General features: G+C 39.5%; 1 protein-coding gene across 4 annotated transcripts in view; it reads left to right on the top strand.

The window, feature by feature from the left end:
* The window catches only part of RPGR (retinitis pigmentosa GTPase regulator), an 85,562-nt gene that overhangs the window by 51,005 nt on the left and 12,449 nt on the right, over positions 1–22,108 (top strand). Inside the window, exon 18 of one of the 4 annotated variants that reach the window (XM_025857629.2) lies at positions 13,210–13,537. The exons of 1 other annotated variant lie outside the window; for it this stretch is intronic. In XM_025857629.2, coding sequence (XP_025713414.1) covers positions 13,210–13,224 — 15 coding nt within the window. In that variant the 3' untranslated portion in view covers positions 13,225–13,537. Of the gene's footprint in view, positions 1–5,511; positions 6,188–13,209; positions 13,538–22,108 lie in introns of those variants that run through there. 2 more of the 4 variants (XM_025857627.2, XM_073901925.1) reach the window with 2 other exon arrangements.

A 22,108-nucleotide genomic window follows, 5' to 3' on the forward strand; every position in this document is an offset into this window, starting at 1 on the left:
GTATTTATTTAGCATATATTAATTGGTTATCTCTTAATGTGCCAGGCCACAAGGCCAGAGACTGAAGATACAGAGGTTAAAGATCCAGTGCCTTCCCTCAGAAACTAGCTGCAGCATGGCAGATCCCCTGGATAGTTCCCCATGCCAGTTCACAGTGAATAGATTTTTTTATTCACTGTCACTACCGTATATAAAAGACACTGAGATGAGAATGTCTCCACCAAAAAAGTATGCTGGTGAATTCTTGCCTTTCCTAGTTACTACCTCTTCTCTGATGGTATGCTTTGTTCCCCATTGCAAGCTACAAATGAGCACACTCGCTTCAAGTACACAGTTAGCTAGACTCTATGTTGTCAGGAAAATTTGAGGTAGATTATACCTATGGTGTCCTCTCATTGTCTGTTTTTCCCAAGCTTAAAACCTGAGACAGTCTCCCTCAGGTCACCCAATAATGACTCCCCTGCTTTTTCAAAAGAGCTTTATTGAGGTATAATTGACATATAATAAATGACACATATTTAAAGTATATAATTTGATTTCTTTGGACATATGCATACACCTGTGAAACCATAATCACCAGAGAGTAAACAGTGCCATTATTGGCAGAGGGTTCTTTGTGCCTCTTTGTGATCCCTGTCTATGCCCCCCTGACCCCTGCTGTCCTCAGCAAACCACTGATCTTCCTTCTATCATCATACATTATTTTGCAAGTTCTAGATTTTTATATAAATGAAATCCTACACTGTGTACTCTTTTTGTTTGGCTTACTTTGTTCAGCGTAATTGTTTTGAAATCCACCCATGCATGTATCGATAGTTCATTTACATTGCTGAGTTGTATTCTGAGTTGATTTTTTATATGGTAAGGGTATGAATTAAAGTTTGTGGGGGTTTTTTTGTTTTGTTTTGTTTTGCATATGGACATCCGATCGTTCTAGCACCATGTGTTGAAACAAGACTACCTTTTCTCTACTGAATTGTCTTCACAGAAATCAGAAATCAGTTACCTTTTCCATGTGTGGAAAAGACTCCATTTCTGGAGTCTGTATTCTGTTCCTTCGATCTGTTTATCTTGTGTCAGTCCCACACTGTCCTGATTACTCTAGCTTCATAATAAGTCTTGAAGTCAGGAAGTGTTACTCCTTCCACTTTGTTATTTTTCAAACTTGTTTTGGCTATTCTAAGCCCTTTGCATTTCCATATGAATTTTTAGAATCAGTTTGTCAATTACTGGGAAAAAATGCCTGCTGGGATGTTGATTGGGATTGCTTGGAACCTACAGATGAATTTGAGAAGAATGAACATCTTAACAACATTGTCTCCTAACTCATGAAGATACTTCTCCATTTATGGATGTCTTCTGTTTTTCTTAGCAATGTTTTGTAGTTTTTAGTTGTACAGGTCTTGCATAGGATTTTTGTCAAATTTATTTTATGTCTTCTGTTTTTTATTCCCTGATGAACTGGTTAGACGTTTATCAATTTTATTGATCTTTTCAAAGAACCAGTTTTTGGTTTCATCGATTTTTCTGTATTGTTTTATATTTTATGTGCACTCTAATCTTTATTATTTCCTTTCTTCTACTTTCTTTGGGTTAATTTGCTCTTCTTTTTCTAGTTTCTCTGAAGTACTTGATGTGTTGTGTTTTCATTTTTATTCGGTTCAAAATATTTTCTGGTTTCTTCTTTGACTCATGGGTTATTTAATTTCAAGATATTTGGGTATTTTCCCTTGAGGTTTCTGATACTAATTTCTAATTTAATTACACTGTGATTAGAGAACAAACTTAGTATGACTTGAGTCCTTTTAAATTTATTGAGACCTGTTTTGTGGCCCAGAATCAGGTCTATCTTGGTTAGTGTTCCATGTGCACTTGGGAAGGTTGAGAAGCATGCTGTTGTTGGGTGGAGTGTCCTATCAATGTCAATTGCATCAAGTTGGTTGGTAGCGTTGCTTAAGTATTTCCTATCCTTCCTGATTTTCTGTCTACTTGTAATATCTATTATTGAGAGAGGAGTATTAAAATCCCTAAATACAATTGTGGATTCATCTATTTCTCCTTGTACTACTATTAGTTTTTGCTTCGTGTATTTTATTTTATTTTATTTTAAGATTTTATTTATTTATTTGACAGAGCGAGAGAGCACAAGCAGGGGGAATAGTAGAGGGAGAGGGAGATCAAGCGGGGCTTGATCCCAGGACCCTGAGATCATGACCTGAGCCGAAAGCAGACACTTAACCATCTGAGCCACCCAGGCGCCCCAATTGCTTCATGTACTTTAAAGCTCTTCTTGGGCTCTGTAACATTTAGGACTGTTGTAGTCTCTTAATTAATTGACCCCTTTATCATGAAATGACGTCTTTATCCCTGATAATATTTGCTCTGAAATCTGCTTGGTCTGATACTGCATAGCCACTCTAGCTTTCTTTTGATTAGAGTTATATGTCTTTTTCCATCTTTTTCCTTTTAATTCATTTGTGATTTTGTATTTGAGGTGCATTTGATTTAGGCAGCAAAAAGATGGGTTTTGCTTTTTTTTTTTATCTAATCTGAAAATCCCTGTCTTTTCATTGGAGCATTTAGCCCATCTATATTTAATCTGATCATTAATGCAGTTACATTTAAATCTGTCATCTTACTATTTGTATTCTTCATTATCTCTAAAAAATGCTAAAGGGTATCTGTTATTAATAGAGCTGTACTAGCTTTCCTTTGGTTAGCACTTTGATACATCTTTTTTCATTCTTTTACTTGTGTTTTAGATGAGTCTCTTGTAGATGGCCTATAAGCTGGATTTTGTCTTTAAATTTTTTAACATAACATACCTAAAATCTAAAGCTAGTTAATGTTCGTGTCTTTTCCTCAAGCAATACCAAGATCTTAGAAGAGTTTTCTCTCCTATCACCCCTTCCTTTCCATTTTACATGTTATTGTATCCAGTATTTTAATTTTTTAGCCTCACCAATCAGATGTTACTATTATTTGTTATACCACTTTCTTACTCACAATTCAGTTTTACATCTCAGATATCCTTCTTGGGATCCTTTTTCTTCTCCCTGAAGAAATCCTTTGGAAGTTCCTGTCATAGATTTCTTTTTGTAGTTAACTTTTTTAGTTTCTGTTCACTTGCAAATGAATGATCGTATGGTTCATAACTGGTTGGCAGTTATTTTTCTCTTGATATCTGCTCCCGTTGTTCCTATTAAGAAATTTGCTTTAGTATAACTGCCGATAACTTTGTATATAATCTATCATTTCTCCCTGGCTGGTTTTTCTACATTGTTTATCTTTGATGTACTTCAGTTCACTACAAGATGCCTAGATGGGAATTTTTTTGCTTTAACTTTCTTCTAATTCATTATGACTCTTGAATCTGAGAATTCAAGTCATTCATCGGTTTAAGAAAATTCTCATCCATTATATATTTGAATATTTCCGCTCTCCTCTTTGGAAATTTCGATACAAAACTTTTCATTCTTTTATCCGTGTCTTTTAATGTTACTTTCCCGTCGTCCGTGTCTAAGTAATATTTCAGGGAATTTCAGAGCTTTCATATTTCAGAGCTCTTTGATTCCATAGTTTCCTTATGGCTGAGGCTAATCTTTTCAACCTACCTGTTGCATTTTTATTTCAGTGATTATATTTTTCACATTTTGAAATGAAATTCTATTTTGATTCTTTTTCAAGTCAATCATTTAAAAACTGGTATCTGCTTTTGTGCTCATATTTTTTATTCTGGTCCTTTAAATAATTTAAACATACTTATTTTATACTGTATATTTAGTTATTCCAATGTCATACATTCTTAGCAATCTAAATCTGTTTGTTGCTCTGGTTGACTTGCTAGTACTATCTTGTTTCCTTATGTGTTTTGAAATTCGGACTGTGAGTGCATGTTCAACTGGGACTTTTTGTGGAACCCCTTTAAGACTTACATTAAGGCATATCCAACCATAGAGAATTTGTATTAGCCTCTGTTAGCTCCCCTGGGTGTTACCATTCCAGGACCGCTTTCAGTTAATTCCTCAGTTAGTGCTTTCCCACCTACACCAGTAAAGTAAATGGGAACCCCAGCCTCTCATTAGGAAACCATGGTTCTCCTTCACTCAAAGCATAGACCAGGAGAGCCATGTTATTTTGTCATCTCCCAATGTTTGCAGATGGACTTACATTAAGGGCGTAGTTCTTAGAGGGTCCCTGCTTTGTGGAGGGGGCTCAGTACCAAGTTTCCACATTTTGTGAAATCAAATATACATTAACAAAATGAGTCTAAGTTGTGAGACCAATAAATGCCATTTCATTCCTCCCTCGCCTCTGAGGTTTCCTGCTCCCTCTTCATTTGTTGGCCCACAGGGATTTTTCCTTCATTTTGTTTCTGTGAACTTAGTTACACATTATAAAATTATGTTTTTTGCATTTATTCAGCATTTCTTGGTATTTTGTAGTAGCAGAATTTTTCAAGATACGGATTCCTCCACAATAGCAGAAATGAAACAGGAGTTCCTCCAATGTAGCCCACAGACCCTTTTTCTAGACTCTGACTTTTTGGATCGCCACTTTTCACTTGAGTTCCTCCATTCTTTAAAGACTAAAGGCCAGCTATTATTCACATCATTTTGGTTTCCAAAGAAGCCAAGTCCTCACCTGTTTTTGGTTTTTTTTTCTTTTTGGCATCTTGTCAAAACCAATGTATGTGTGTGTTGTCCCTCTTCAGGAATCTTATTTTCTCTGGCTACATCCTCTAAAGGACTAAAATCCCATGGGACTTCTCCATCGCCATCTTTCTCAAATTCTCCTGCATGTCCCCTCTTGAGCACTCCCTTCTTGACACGTTTTCCTCCCTCAGTTCTGAGGTGCCTCTCTTTCCTGATCTTTTTTCTACAAAGCTCTGTCCCCAGTGCTCGCTCCTCTGCCTCTGCCTGCATCTCACACTTGGCTCTCCCTCAGTCTCTTTTCTTCTGTTCTCCTTTCTGCCTGCCTGCAGTCCCTGGGTTGTGGCGTCTGCTTTCCTCTCTCCGGCTGTTATCTGCCTGTTCACCAGTCCCGGCCTCCCCTGAGCAGCAGATCCATATATCCACCTGCCTAGTCAGACCCCTGGGGCTCCCAAAGCCATCATTTGGCAGCGCTAACATTTTGCCAGAAGTTCTGATCTACAGGAACGGGAGGTCTGTCCTCCAGAATATCCTAGTTTTCATCTTTTTTTCTCTTAACAACACAACAAAGTGCAATACTGAATTTGCTCTTTGAAGAAAAATGATAACGTATTACCAAGACCCTGAGATAGTATTGAACGTTAAACCCTGAAAGGTCTTGTTTCGGGGAGGAAGCATGATTGCCACTGGTAAAAGAAGAGGCTGATGGACACTGAGAATGTACCTTTGTACACATGGTGCCCCGTAAAGATGTGATGAAATAATGTTAAGACTAGTTGAAAATTATACCCCCTAAATACTATTAAGTGACTCTTCACTTACTGAAATGAATTCTTTGTGTGTGTGGGTTTTTTTCTAGATTTTCCTCTTTAAAAGGATGTCATTGACGAGTCAGAAAAGTATGCAGAGTAATAATGAGCCACTCCCAGAGATAAAACCAATAGGAGACCAAATAGCTTTTAAAAGCAGTAAGAAAGATGCCAACCAGAACCACATGGGGCAAAGTCGTCAGGATACTTCACCCCCAAATATGGAGAGAAGGTCAAAATCTTGTACACTGCTATAAATATACATTTATGTTTCCGTGGTCACCAAGCACATTGTAATTTATACTTGAAAAACAGTTTGACTTCTGAAGGAAAGTTTCTGATAACAAACTTTTAAAGATACAAGTTTAATAATATGTTTTATTTGGTTTGAATATTACGACCAGTTTGGTATTTATTTATGCTAATATTTTTGACAAGCAATTTTAAAAATACGTGTATCTCAAACTCTCCTTCAAGTGTTGTGGCCTTAACTGTTCAGTGTTTCAATAAAATATATATTTTTATATGTGAAGTTTAAATTAAAATATTTCATAGTTTTTACTAAACAAATTCTTTATAATTTCATAAGGCAACATTTGCAATCTCATGACACTGTAACAGTTTTTAATGTATTTGCCATTTTAAAAAACTGAGTCAAAATTGTTTTTAATGAACATTTTAATAAACTATATCTGGTCGTTTCCACTGTTCAAATGTATGAGTATGAATAAAATGTAGAGGTACTTGGAATTCTCTATCAGTTCACAGAATGGGGGCCAAAAAAAATCTGTTTATGTTGAAAATATCGCGAGACACAAACTTCACTTACCTCTGAGTAAAGAAAATATCAGGGCCACCCTGTAAGCAGTACATCTTCATGGAGAAACTCGAAATTTCTTTGCCTCCCACTCTTTTCTTTAGGGAGGCGACGTGGCACGGACACGCGGCAGATTCTGTGGTATGATCTGGAGTGTTTCACCTGCCACAGCTCGCCACTCTAGCACGACCAGACCCAGCCAGGCTTGCTGGCTTGCTGGCTGCCGCTGTCCGTAGCAGGGCTCGCTCCACCCCACAGCCCTCCACCGCAGGGAATAAGCAGGGTAAAGCTGTTATGTGTACTCGGACAGAAACATTGCCGTCCTGCGCTCACAGATACTACTCATTCAGTGGGGCACGCCGCCTTCATTTTCACCATCCTAGCTCCCGACTAACACATTTTGTTCTTCACTCACAGTGACCGTTGCCCCCATTTGAAGACAGGAAAAGAAACTCCATTCTTGTGTTTCACACAAAGGGGTGTTAGTCTAGAGTAGATGTGATCTTGAAATCTTACAAAATAGTTTCCTGTGTAAATACTACATTTAGGGGAATTCTAATTTTGCTGTTGCCACTCTAGTACTAGTACAGTATTGCAAAAATACTTTACCGAAATGTAAACTATAGGAGCCAAGTGGAAATAAAGCTCACAGATAGTTCTAAGACATGCCAGTTGTGGTAGGCAGAATTCTAAGATGGCCCCCACGGTTTCCATCACGGGGTATGCTTGCCCTGAATACTCCCTTCCCCTTGAGTGTGGGCAGGAACAGTGAAGATGATGAAATACCACTCCACTGCTTAGGTTCCATTATATGCGATAGGTGAGACATTTTGCAGATGTAATTAAAATTCCCAATCAGTTAACTTTAAGCAAAAGGGAAGTAATCCTAGATGGGTCTGACCTAATCAGGTGAGCCCTTTCAAAGAGGCTCTAGAGGTCAGACATGGACGAAGTCGGAGCAATTCAAAGCAGTGGAGATGCTCTCCTGCCGGCTTTGAAGAAGCAAAGTGCCCTGTTACAGAGAGGGCCATGTACCAGGGAATGGTGGGAAGCCTCTAGGACGTGAGGGCCTCCATCCTCCAACTGCAAGGCACTGAATTCTGTGAATAACCAGTGAGGTTGGAAGAGGAACCCAATCCTCAGTTTAAACCATAGCCCTGGCTGATGCTTTGACTGCAGCCCTGTGAGGCCCCGAGCAGAGGACACAGCTCAGCACTGCCCAGGCTCCTGACCCATGAAAATAATGAGATAATAAATATATGTAGTTTTAATCCCCTAAGTTTACAATAATTTGTTATGTAGCAATAGAAACCAATAGCACTCTTATTCTGACGAAAGGCCTTTCTGTATGGCGGCTTCCTCCATCAGAGCCAGCAAGAGAGTTAATGGAGGCTGCTAGCAAGACAGGGGTCACAGTCTTAGGTAACATGATCATGGAAGTGGTATTTTGCCCCCTTTGACACATTCTGTTGGTTAGAAGCGAGTCACAGGGTCTACTTATACTCAGGATGATGGCAAGGAGACCAGGAGGCAAGGGTCACGGGCACCATCTTAGAGCCTACCCACCATACCAGTCATTTGGTCGATTACTGAAAAGAATGGGACAGGTTACAGACCAAAGGAAGGATTAAGTCCGAGCACTTGGAAGAGGTGGACATGAGACAAGCATAACAAACGGGCAGGGTGTCCCTGCTTTCTCGGAGGCCTCAAAGCAGTTCAGACTTGAATAAGGTGGTTGGTAGAGAATCATCAACACCAAGAGTCAGTTTTAGTGGTATGAGTAAATACTTAAAAAAAAAAAAAAAAAAAAACAACTGCATAAAAGCACCGTACCAGTTGTCTGCCCGTGGACTGTAAATGCTTGTGTTATATTTGTTTCCTAAACATGGTTTCATATCTGGCTTTTACTTTGAAGAAATACTAACTGAGCACTTCTTATGTGCCAGATATCATGCCAGAAACTAAGAACAGAGTCACAGTTACTGGGGAGTACAAGGGAGCAAATGGGGAATGACTCTGCATTCTCAACTGGAGCTCTTAGGGCAACTCAAAAACCTGTTTCCTAACTGGATGGAAACGAGATTAGTGGACACTAAACTTAAACCAAAAACAAAGCTCACATATTTGAGAACTCTTAATAAGAAGCCGGAAAAGATCACTGATAGAATAGAATAAAATGATCAATTTATACTAGTTTCAAAAATAAAAGGAATTATATTTACTGATAACCTTAGCTTTAACAGAAAGTGAAATGATTTATCTTAATCCCCAAACTATTCGTCTTCATTATTTTTTCCATGAATTCCTCTTTCTCCTTTATATAGTAAATTTGCTTTGGCCATTTTTACTGACATTTTGGGGACCTGAAAATAGAATCTGTTGACTTGAACATTAGGGGGTCGTTGACATTGTTCAGATTACTATGGACCAAGTGTTAGAAGGATATTAATTTGGAAAATGTTAGTAGTAGTAGAATTTTTAAGGTATAAAACAGCATGCAAATCCATGTCAAAACATTAAAGAAAAAGGAAAAATTGGTAGGCACTAAGGCCCTCCTAAGTATGAAGAAACTATCCAGTTCTGAAAAGGTGCTTGTATTATTTTCTTGGGGCTTCTGTAACAAAGTACCATAAACTGGGTGGCTTAAAACCATAGAAATGTATTGTCTCAGAGTTCTGGAGGCCAGACGTCTGAAGCTAAAGGTGTTTGCAGGGCATGCTCCCTCTTTCCTAACTTCTGGTCACCTCAGACGTTCTTTGTCTCGCAGATCCATCACTCCAATCCTTTGTCCTCACGTGGCCTTCTCCTTCGGTGTCTTCACATTGTCTGTCTTTTGTGCATGGCTATCTCTGTTTCCAGATTTCCCCTTTTTATAAGGATAGTAGTTTAGAACTCACCCTAATGACTTCATTTTAATGTGATTACTTCCTTAAAGACTCTATTTCCAAATAATGTCCCATTCTGAGGTCCCAGAGCTTAGGACTTCAGTGTCTTTTCCAGGAGACAGTTCAACCCATAGTAGTACGTTAGTTTGAGAGCTCTACTGATCCCACAAAAAATCCTCAATTGTTTATAGCCTCTCCTCTCTTGTATTCTTACTATGACTTTCCTAAAATGGAAAGACTCTTGCTAAATCCTGGATCTTTAATGATAAAGTATCTTCAGTGGAGACATTTTGTGATGTTGAAACTTCTCTCTAAGATGCCACCAGTCACATCAAAGCAGGAATTGTAGCGGGGTTATCTTTCCCAGGATCCCAGACCCAGGGGGCACGTGTTCAACGTCAAATGATTATCAAATAAATGATCACATGTGCAGTCGTAGAGTTTGGATAAAGATTTGTTTCTTAGAAATTTGTACACACATACGTAAGCTTGAACTCAGTTTTTTAACGTATTTCCCATATGGTGTATTGCAGTATAATTCTACCCATAGGCTATCATAAATCCGCAGAGGGAAAAGAAAGTCTTTCCATGAGCAGAAGAGAATCTCTTCCAGCAGAAGTAGCAAACACCATCCGAAGCATCCCAAAGGGGAAAATTAGGCCAACTAGTTTTAAAATCATCAGGGTTGACAACAAGAATGAAGCCCAAGTCACTGTCACAGACTTCTACTCTCAGGGACCTAAGCGGCGGTGGAATCAGAGATGAAACTCAGAATAATTATTTGGTGAGAGAGCCAGACTGATGTCTTTATCGTGCTCCTGAGTTTCAGTTAAGCATTTTTCTGCCTGCTTTGATTTTGCGAGGCTATTGAAACTGAAAACATTTCCATACTCAAAATTTCCTTTTGCCAGGGCACATGGTTTAAAGATTTTTCATCTGATAGTAGTTCTTTAAAAATCTTAGAGTATCTTTTTTAGACAGAACTTTAAAATGTGGTTTACTTTTTTTACCTTGTAAGAGTAAGAAGTCAAAAGAGGAGACAAATCAGAAGGTTGGAAAGTCTTCATCTCAGGAGTGAAGGGGATATTTTATTGAATTGAACAAACAATGCATTTAAACCAGGGGTCCCATAACTAAAATATTTTCAAAGGCTAAACAGGTATTCCTATTGGAACTGCTGCCACTCTGTTCTAGCTGGTAACTACTGTTTCTCAAGACGGGCCCAGCATTGCCAGAGCCTCAGCATTTTTAAAAGAAGGTGGAAATCTGGGTTTTTATATGGATAACTCATTTGTGTGCATGTACGTACACGCATGCATATATATAAGTTAGGGGGGAGCCAAGCCATAGCTGCGGGCCAAATTTGGCCCACAAGAAGCAATTTGCAACCTCTGTTCTAAACAGTACAGTATTTTGGCAAGAGAAATTTGTTCACACGGAAAATATGTTAAAAAAATTAATTAGGCCCTGGATTTATCTGAACTATAATCTTCCCTAGTTTGATACCAGATTTTAAGCAGCGAATGAGAGCTAAAGAATTAACTAGAAGAGTGATCTGATCATTCTACTGAGGTCATTTTTTTTGTTGTTGCATGCCTCTGTACATTAGGCCTTCTTGAGTAATGGGAGTTGGGGGCATGACGGAGTATAAGTATATTGAATACAGTGAAGTGAGATGTTTTTGCTGGCAGAAGCTACATTAAAGTTAAGAGACAATAGACTGACAGGCTTTTTGATAACCGTCCCTCCAACAATTGTGACAGTTGATACTTTGGCACACTGTCACTACACATTCCTCATTACTGAAAACGTCAGGAAATGCTATCGTAACCCTAAAATTACCTACTAAAACTGCAGCAGGGAAACTTCCCTGTCCAGGCCAGGTTGCACTCCCAGATAGCTCCTCTTGCTTCCACATTCGTCTGGCATGTATAACACATGTCTACTATGATAGGTAAGGTGTCTTAAGTACACTAGAGAGCTGGACCTAACTTTAAGAGATACGTAAATGGGGGCGCCTGGCTCGTTCAGTTGGAAGAATATGCAACTCTTGATCTCGGGGTTGTGAATTTGAGCCCCACACCAGGTGTAAAGATTACTCAAAAAAAAAAAAAAAGAGGAAATGTACAAATGACAGTGATACCTTTTTATTTTTACTTACGAAAAGTCTTATCTTGTTCAGTCACTGGTAAACATCTGTCCCAAGGTGAGAAAAATTGTTTTTATATTCTAGAAAACCTATCGAACTTCCTCCCAATCAACCTTTATGAGTAACTTGTTTAGAATTGTCAAAATAGTAGCACACTTTTTAAAATTTTTACAGAACTTTCCTTGTGGGCAGGAAGGTTATTGTAACAGAAAAGTTTTCTATGAAAAGTCTTAGTCTGTCAGTTGTTTAAAAATCATTAAAATTCTGTCCATAGGAATGTTTGATTTCATATGTTTAGATGTTTATTTCCCAACTTGGCATCAGATTTACATTAACTCTGTAATTGTTATAATTACTTAATTTACTGCATATAGTAATTAAGAATTACAAAAATTATATAAAAGTGTAAACCAATTCGGGATTTAAAAGTTGATTTTCCTCATTAATTACTAGATACTATACAATTTTAGAAATTAAAGCTAGGGATTTTAATTATGAAATCTGGTTATTAACATCAATCCCTTGTGTTTTTTTTGATTTACCGGGAAACAGTTCAAATATGTAGGAAAGTAGGATCAATATAATCACCTATGAGCCTGTCACATAGATTTAAGTCAATTACACTTTGCTGTGTTTGCTCCATGTTCTACCCAGACATCCTGACATTCCAACCCTAAATACATCAGTATGCATTTCTAAAAATGACATTTTTGTACATAACTGCAATGCCAGCATTTTCGTTTAACAAAGTTATCAGTAATTTTCTAATATCCGTTACTTACCACTCAGTCTCTTATTCAGATTTCCCTTATTCTTCCCAAAACATCTTTTATAAGCCAGTTCACTTAAATTGAGAATCACTCAAGGTCCATGCATTGTATTAGGTTGTCTCTTAAGTCTCTCTTAATCTTGAAGAGTTCTCTCGTCATGTTTTTTTTCATGACACTAAGTTTTTACACACTGGGACACTTGTGTTGTAAAATAATCACAGGCTTTAAAGCAAGTCTCTAGTCCTCTGGTAATTCCTAGTAAGTGGCTCAAACGCATCCTAGCACTGGACACAGATAGAAAAATTGGACAAATCTATGTATTTGAAGCACTTGAAAGTATCAGAGTGCTCTCAAGATATAATGGGGCCAAAATTTGGGAGGAAGGAAGCCCGAATGGATATGCTTTGCACATGGGACTGCTTTTCAGCAAAAGGTATTAGTTGCTTCTAAAGTTTAACATTTTCAAGGAAATAATGCCGAAGATTGAGGATTTTGGTAGAAAATGGAAACTATTTTAAAAAGGACTAAGTGGGCACCTGGGTGGCTCAGTCGGTTAAGTGGCCACCTCTTGATTTCGGCTCAGGTCATGATCTCAGGGTCGTGAGATCGAGTCCCACTTTGGGCTCCATGCTGGTTGTGGAGCCTGCTTGAGATTCCCTCTCTCTCTCTCTCTCTCTCTCTCTCTCTCTCTCTCTCTCTCCCCCTCTCTCCCCCTCTCCCCCTCTCCCCTTCTGCCCCTTCCCCTGCTTATAGTCTCTCTCTCTCTCTCTCTCCCTCTCTCCCCCTCTCCCCTTCTGCCCCTTCCCCTGCTTGTAGTCTCTCTCTCTCTCTCTCTCTCTCTCTCTCTGTCAAATAAATAAATCTTTAAAAAAAAGACTAAAAAAATTTAAAAAATAAAAGGAGGACTAAATGTGAATTCTAGAACTAAATACAAGCATTGAAGTCAAGGCATAATTATATGGGCTTAATAGATTGTCAGAAAAAATTGGTAAACTGAAAGCTAGGCCTGAGGGAAATATTCAGACAAGCACAGAGAGACAAGAGGATGCAAAATATAGAAAAGAGTCGGTGAGATATTTATGGTACTATGAAAAGGTTGAATATATGTGTATTTGGAATCCCAAAAGGAGAAGAGAGAATAGAAGTACTGAGAACTTTTCAAGGCAAAGAGGTATCAGCTCCAAAATTGAAGAGGCACTACAAACTTCAAGCAGGAAAAATAGAAACCCACACCGATGCAATACATTAAAAACCTTTTAACACTTGTAATAGAGTATGACTCCTATTTTTTATGCTTCCTGACAGCTTTTAAGCCCACCTCTCCCTCTTCCCTTCTGCCCCACATTTGGGCAAGCTGGTAAGAAAGCGCAGGTGTGGGGGCACCTGGCTGGCTCAGTCAGTATAGTGGGCGACTCTTGATCTTGGGGTCATGGGTTTGAGCCCCACGATGGGTGTAGAGATTACTTAAAAATACAGTCTTCAAAAAAACCCCAGGTGCTCTCGTCTTTGGCAGCAGATGAAAGTTCGAACCTTGGCCTGTCGGCTGGAACTCCTATTCCAGCCCCACTCCCTGACCACCAGACAAATTTCAAGCCAGTCTTCTTTGCCGGCTTTCTCAAACCATTCTCAGACCAGCTCGGGAAGCCAACCCTGCTCTCCCCAGTAAGCCTCACGATGTGTGTAATAAACCTTTCCTACCTTCTGGGTGTGTGTGTGGCCTCATCACTTTCATCGTCAGAAGTAAATCTTACGTCAAGGGTTCATTTCACCCACGATACCACTATAGATATGAATATTGAAAGTGATCAGAAAGAGTGTTCTCTTACCTCAAAAAGAGCACTTAAAGACTTATAACTGACTTCTCAACAGAAACAACAAAATCTAGAGTATAATGACTTTTTTTAAGTGCTGAAAGAAAACTGTCAAGTTAGAATTCTATGTCCAGAGAAAATTTGTTTCAGAAGTGTAGGTGAACAAAGGCATTTTAAGACAAAAACTGATACTCGTCGCTAGCAATCCCACACTAAATAATAATGGAGGTTTTTGTTCCCTAAGGCAGTCGTTCTCCACGGGGTGTGGGGGGGTATGATATTTGGAGACACTGTGTATTTGTCACAGTGAGGGTGGGGGTGAGAAGTGGGGATGCTACTGACGTCTAGCGGGTAAAAGCCAGGGATGCTGCTGAACATCCTGCAGTGCCCAGGGCAGCCCCCCTAACAAATGAATTCCCCATCCCAAAATGTCAATAGTACTGCAGTTGAGAAACCTTGCCCTAGAGAAAGGAAAATTTAAGATGACACAGACACCAGTACACATGTTTTATGGCAGCTCCCTTCACGATCTCCAAAACCTGGAAACGACACGCAGATCTCTTCTATGGCGGAGGGAAAGCAAACTGTAGTAGGTCCATATGATGGAATACTACTGAGCATTGAAAAATTACTGATAAATGCCAATAACACGAATGGATCACAAAAGCATTATGCCGAGGGAAGAAACCAGTCTCAACTGGTTACCGATGTAGGATTTCATTTCTATGACATTCTTGGAAAGACAAAACTAATGATGGGGAACAGATGAGTGGTTGCAAGGGTTTGGGGTGAGAGGAGCTTGTGACTACAAAAGGATAGTATAAGGGCATATTTTCGTTGTGTATCCTGATTTGGGTGGTGTTACCTGAAAATAATAAAATTTATAGAACTGTACACCCAAAAAAGGTCAATTTTGTTACATGTTAATTTTTTTAGATACAATCAAAATGTACTTAAAAAAAAAAACTATATTCAGTCAAATTGTTTGTACCAAGACAATGAGGCCTGACAATCTAGCTTAATCTAAAGGTAAAATTTGGCTTATTGTAGAGTAGCAGTTCTTAGCCAAGGGTGTATGTAAAACACAGGGAAGTTTTTAAAATAATGCCTCTGCCTTCCCTGGTTCCGATTCACTGGGTCAAGACTAGGGCCCAGATATGTCTTTTAAAATAGCTCCATAGGCATTTGTCCTACATCAAGTGGAGAATAACTGATTTGAACTTACAAATTACTACAAAACCTTAGAACGTTATTTCTCGCAAGCCAACTGCCATAATAATGGCATCAGAAATGTCCACATTGTTTTCTATGAAAGGTACTGGTTGTATCAGTCTAGGTGGTTTAACTGCTATAACAAACGCTCCCTAAATCTGAATTGTTTCATACAATAAGTGTCTATTGGTCGTGTCAAAATACATCAAGGGTAAGCGGATGGCCTTGCTTCACACAGTAATTCAGGGACCTTGGCTCTTATCATTTGGTGGCTTTGGTCTTACCTTTGTGCCTTGGCGTCCTCCAGGCCTGGAAACTGTACATCTCCCCTCTGCCTACATTCCACTGGGATTCAGTGGCATGGGCCCAACTTCAAGGGAAATTCAAAATGGAGGCTAATTGCGATCCCAGGAAAACAAGGAAACTGCCACAATTGAATGTACTTCCTCCACACGCCAATGGAGGGCGTATGCACCTGCCTTTACAATGAACTGAGTGAAGGATGACGGACAATTTTATACTTTCTGTAGTTTAAAACTCATTTTTAAGACCGTTCAGTCGGCATAAAACAGTCAAGTTCCAAAGCATAAGCGTGTGTTCCTAAGAAGACTAGAAAATACATAAAGGAATTTAACTGAGTCCCAAATTCCCCTTTGCCAATATAAGTACAAGCTAGCTTCAGGGCAATGACACATCTTGGCACGACTCGCTGACCTTTCTCTTTTCCTTCCCACTCCCAGTTAAGTGTCTTGCCTGTGACCTTCCAAGAACCCAGGAGCTGGTCTTGCTGTAACATTCAGGGTCTGGCTGTCGTATCTAGAAGTCTCTTTCCGGCTTCAGAGGCCTCCCACCCCATTCTTGCTTTTGATCACAAGGGCCTGCTGATGTCACCCGTGACTGCGTCTTTCCCGTGTACTCCAGAGAATGAACTTGTCCTGTAGGTTTGGTCAGCTCTGTTCTCCAGACTATTCGGTTTGCTTCCCTCCCTACCGGGTGCACTTGAAAGAATCCACTCTTTACACATTTATTATTACAGTCTATGCAAATATCCCTAACCATAACACGTGTACCATCTATCTTACCACAAACGGTAAATTGGATGGGGTCAGTGTGATGACATTCCAGAAGGGCTCCAAGAAGAAAGCACACACGGAATATCCTATATCTCCCTCATTCTCCACTTAGGTCCTGGACAAATGATTCTTTGGCTTGTGTGACAGTGATACCAGTGGTTTGTATGTGTGTGAAGATGTGGAAAGAGGAGGAAACAGAAGAATAAAGATTGTTCTATGATCTACTGAGAGAGGAATTTATGCCCTATTTTCTGAGAAGGGCCTACATATCAAACAAAGAGAATAATCAATACACCTTGTCTGTTCCCTGTGTTTGTACCAGACGGCATTTGCATTGATTTGAAAGCAAATTTTGCTTCCAGGACCTGATGACTTGCGGAGGATTCTGTGCCACCTCCTTCCTAAAAAGCTGAATGGAGTAACATGACTGGACAGTGTTTTTTCTGTCTTTCATAATCATTAGTAAAGGGATTACTCCATCCACGCAAGTGTTTTCAGGAGTCAGGAGAGCGAGTACTCCAGGAGACCACACCCCAGTCTTCAGCATGAGGTCAGTGTCAGAACTACATTGTAGGGTTATGACTTCTTAGTGGCAGGATTTCATATTTGGAAAACCAGCAAAATTTGTTCTCATTAGGGATTGAAATGTAAGACCTCAGGCTCAGCCTGTGGGTGAAGCAATAAAAAAAGGAATAAGATACATGTGTAGCTGGACAAAATTGATGTCAACTAGTCGACTAGGCAGTGTGTGGTTTGCAAGGCTCTATGTCCCTTGTTCCCTAAAATCCCCCATGCATTCTCATAGGGAGCTCAGCAGAGTACTTGCCTCAGGGATGGTGTCCAATACTGAGGGGAATCATCATGAAAGAGAGAATGGAGGGTTTGGAGGAAATGTGACATTTCATAAACCATAGGAGACATGAAAAAGACGCCTTGAAGGGATTGAAATGGCAAAGGCTGAAAGACAAATGAAACCCAAATAACACAGAGAAACATAGACCCTCCCTCTGAACTATTTGGACTTGAGCATCGCTCAAGAAGCTGAAGCAACTTGGTTTCGAAACACAAGTCCATTTTCCTTTAAGCAACTACCTGCCGTGTCCAAGTTTTTTAAAATAATATAAATGATTTTACCAATGACCACAGAGCCTGCCAAACCCTCTAAATCTTAGGGTAAAAATCTGACCTCTCAAAATCTCCTGCAGGGAAAGTTCTTCTATTGGTGTGAGGCTCAGTGGAGTTGAAAAATTGTTTCTGTCTTTCTTCATTTCTAAACAAACTGTTTATGCACAGCTTGCTGCAAGAGAGTCAGCCATTATCCCTTGCGTTCGGCAGACACTCACAGGTAAGAGATGGGACAGCGTTATAGTGGAAGAAGATGGAAGGCTTCAGGTAGGCTCCAACTAGAAGTCGTTGGCCTGGGGAAGCTGGGGGCAGGCGAACAAGAAGAGGGGCATCCTGTGGTTGTATTGAAGAGTGTCTTTGCCTTTCCCTGGTGAGCCCCGAGTTGGAAACAGGGGCAAATGTCAAGGAAGTTGGCAGGTCCTGACTATTCTTTTTTCTTTTTAATTTTTTACTTTGAGTACAGTTGACATACAGTGTTACATTTGTTTTGGGCGGACAACATACTGATCCTACTTCTCTATACCCTATGCCCTGCTCACTGCAAGTGACACCTGTCACCACACAACGCTGTTATATCACTGGCTATATTCCCTACGCTGTGCCTTTCATTCCCATGACTTATTCGTTCCGTAACTGGAAGCCTGTGTCTCCCACTCCCCTTCAGCCATTTTGTGCATGCTCCCGTCCCCTCCCCTCTAGCAACCGTTTGCTCTCTGTGTTTATAGGTCTGATTCTGCTTTTTGTTCATTTATTCATTTGTTTTGTTTAGATTCCACATATGAATGAAATGGTACGGTATTTGTCTTTCTACATCTGAATTATTTCACTTAGCCCAATACACTGTAGGTCCATGCATGTTGTTGCAAATGGCACAGTCTCATCCTTTCTGTGGCTGAGTAATGTTCCATTGTATCTACATGCCACATCTTCCTTATCTAGTTGTCTGTCAGTGGACACTTAGGTTGCTTCAACATCTTGACTATTGTAAATAATGCTGCTATAAACATAAGGGTGCCTGTATCTTTTCAAATTAGTGTTTTTGTTTTCTGTGGGTAAATACCCAGTGGTGGAATTATTGGGTCTATGGTACTTCTGTAGTTAATTTTTTGAGGAACTTCCATACTGTTTTCCAGAGTGGCTGCACCAGTCTGCATTCCCACCAACAGCGCAAGAGGGTTCCCCTTTCTCTGCATCCTGGCCAACACATGTTGCTTCTTGTGTTGTTAATTTTAGCCATTCTGACTGGTGTGAGGTGGTATGTCATCGGGGTTTTGATTTGCATTTCCCTGGTGCTGAGTCATGTTGAGCATCTTCTCATGTGTCTGTTGGCCATCTGGATGCCTTCTCTGGAGAAATGTCTTCTCAGGTCTTCTGCCTACTTTTAAATTAGATTATTATTATTTTTTTTTTTTTTGGTGTTGAGTTGTAGGAGTTCTTTATATATTTTGGATATTAACCCCTTATCAGCTATATCATTTGCAGATATCTTCTCCCATTCAGTAGGTGGACTTTTCATTTTGTTGATGATTTCCTCCACTGTGTAAAAGTGTTTTATTTTGATGTGGTCCCAGCAGTTTATTTTTGCTTTTGCTTCCCTTGCCTTAGGAGACATATCTAGAAAAATGTTGCTACAGCCAATGTTGGAGAAATTACTGCTTGTGCTCTTGTGTAGGATTTTTATGGTTTCAGGTTTCACATTTAGGTGTTCAGTTCATTTTGAGTTTATTTTTGTGTTTCGTGTTAGAAAGTGGTCCAGCTTCATTCCTTTGCATGTAGCTGCCAAGTTTTCCCAGCACCATTTATTGAAGAGACTGTCTTTTCCCCATGGTATATTCTTGCCTCCTTTGTCACAGGTTAATTGACCATATAAGAAAATTGTGTTTATATTTCTACAATTAGTTATTTACCACCTCAAAAATTTTCCGGAAAAAAAAGCAGTAGAAATATAACAACATTTGAAAACAATTTTCTCAGCATTTTGGAAATACTCCATGTTTCAATAGGAAGGCTAAAAATTTATCCTCTACAGCTACCAAAAAAGAAAAAAATAGAGCTCAAGTTGACCAAACTGATATTTTGAACAGCTTTATTAATTTTTCACTTCAGTTCTTATACTTTTCAACTCTAGAATTTTTCATTTGCTTCTTTTTTATCATTTTTCTCTATTGAGACTCTCTGTTAACTCTTTATTAGCATACTTTCTTTTAATTTGTCAAACAGTTTCCTTCAGCTCCTTGAACAAATTTATAATACCTGCTTCAAAGACATTCTCTGCTAAATCCAACAGCTGGGTCCACTCATAGTTTCTACTGGCTACCGTCTTCCTGAGTTTGGGTTACACTCTCCAATTTCTTTGTATATCTAGTAAATTTTGGTTTAAAAGTAGACATTTTAGATAACATTTTATATAACATGTTATAATAACCCTGAATTGTTTTATCTTTCTGAGAGTTTCTTTGGTTGCTTCATTTGTCTGGTGTTTAGTAACTTGTCTGAATTTAAACTGTAGAATCTGTTTTAACCCACCCTCCAACCCACACCATCCCACCTTACTCCCAGTATGCAGGGGGTGACATCTCTTCAGATGTTTAGGTCTTATTTTTACACTTTAGCCCAACGTTCTAAAGGTTCGCTCTGGGTCTGAATACCTTAGTGGTTAGCCAATTAATTTGGCTGAAGTTGTGTTCTAATAACTGAGCCCATAACGCTTCCACCCTCTGCTGGATGAACTGTGCATGGTTAAGGAATGCATTCGAAGTTGTAGCCAGTTCTCACGTTTCCCTTGCCTTTCACTTTTCTTCAGGATCTTTTGGGCCTCCCCAGTGTTTTTAATTTGGCAGTCCACTGAGGGGGTATGGAGAATTTATCTCAGCATTTCTGTGTCTCTCCGATATCCAGGGTCTCTCCATTAAATATCTGGCTATAAATCAACATTCATTTCAAAGCAGGACCTCAGCCTTGGGCTAGCAAAGCTGGGATTTCCCCCCATCTGTTATAAACCAAGTCCATCACTTCTTACTGGCAAACCTGTGGGTTTTCATCCTTTACCCTTTATTCTTCACAGTTGTTACCCTAATACATCTCTTGCACATTTAACTCCATACTGGCATCTGCTTTTCAGAGGACCTAAAGGGACACAGTGGATGGCATAGTTAAGTGGATCATCAACTTCACACTTTTCACTGATGAGGTATCTAAACTAGATTGGATGATCCAGAATCATCCTCATTCATGAAACTGAGCTGCTCTGGAACCAACAACTGATCTCTGTCCAGGTCTGCTGGCTTAAATCAAAGATACTGCTCAATGCTTGAGAGAACCCAGAGGGAAAAGTCTTCCTGTGGGAAGGGATGAGGCAATCACATGGGGGAGCATTCAAAGGCCATTTGAATTTAGTAAGTTGTCACCAACATGATGTGGGAAAGCTATATTAGGACGCAGAGGAGGATCTACAGGGAACACCTGTGAGCAGACTCTTCTATGGAAACTGTTGGTCATGGAGGATCCCATTGCATGATTCACAAAAGGGATTCAATCTGCCCTCTTGTCTCTCTCTAGTGGGAGCCATAAAGAAAAATGGTACCCCAAAAGCCTGAGGCAAGAGGTAAAAAGGAGCATACTCCCAATAGCCTTCTAAGATTCCCTAATTGTATTCAAGAATTGCATTCAACTGCTAGAAGTAGAAACCTGAATATGGTGACTAAAAACACAATGGTTTGTTCTCTCGCACAAAACAAGCTCACAGGTAGATAGTCTGCTATTCGTGTGACAACCCCACAAAGTCATCAGGAATCTAGGACCATCCTTTTTGCTCAGCCATTCTCACCATGTGGCTTCTGCCCTTAAGGTCATCCCGTGTTGCAAGGTAGATGCCAAAGCTCCAGCCATTACATAAGCAGTCTAGGAAAGCAAATGGAAGGAAAGCAAAAAGGCTCTCCCCCAAAACTGAGTCAGCTCCTTTAAAAAAAATTTCCCCACAGTTGCCTATACCACTTCTACCAAATCCTATTGGTTAAAACTTAGTCACAACAAAAAGGGCATAAAATGTAGTCCTTTATTCTGGGAAGCAATGTACCCAGGCTTCTGTTATAAAACAGAAGTCTGCCACAATGATCTTTCAGTTTAAAAGACCTGCATTGATCTAGTTGAAGTTGAACAGCATGACCAGAAAAGAGAGGATCTTGGGGTAACATTTTTCCTTATGGCTCCCACTGGAGAGAGACAAGAGGGCAGATTGAACCCCTTTTGTGAACCATGCAATGGAATCCCCCATGACCAACAGTTGCCATAGAAGAGCCTGCTCACTACCCTAGAGATCCTGGAAAGAACTCAGACATGAGAGTCAACAGGAATCAACTTCATGATTTTTTTATATGTCATTGAAGACTTTTTTGTTTTGAATAACAGAAATTGGAAGGGCTCCCCCATATCTCATTTACAAAAAGGGAGATGGTTCTCTTATAAGCTTCCTTAACCAGTGTGGTCTTGCATAATCATGGCTCCTCAGGCTTACCCCCAAAAAGGTACCCAATTTTTAAAATAACATTTAAACAAAATACAATCAACCAAATGAAAAATTTGAAATATGAAAAATCTACTAAATACAAATTCAGATTTGGTAACAGCCTCTCTTACACACACACACACACACACACACACACACACACACACACATTCTAGTAGAAATCATCCCAGATCTGGAATTAACTCTGATAAACCACAGTTGCAAATTACTTGAATACTTTTATTTACCTGAGAAATCTTCACTGAACACACAGCACAGACTTTAGAAGAGTTTCCTAAGA

Source organism: Callorhinus ursinus, unplaced genomic scaffold (genome assembly GCF_003265705.2).
Source record: "Callorhinus ursinus isolate GAN/ISIS: 27379988/994484 unplaced genomic scaffold, GSC_fseal_2.0 scaffold16, whole genome shotgun sequence".
In the NCBI taxonomy this organism is placed as follows: Eukaryota; Metazoa; Chordata; class Mammalia; order Carnivora; family Otariidae; genus Callorhinus; species Callorhinus ursinus.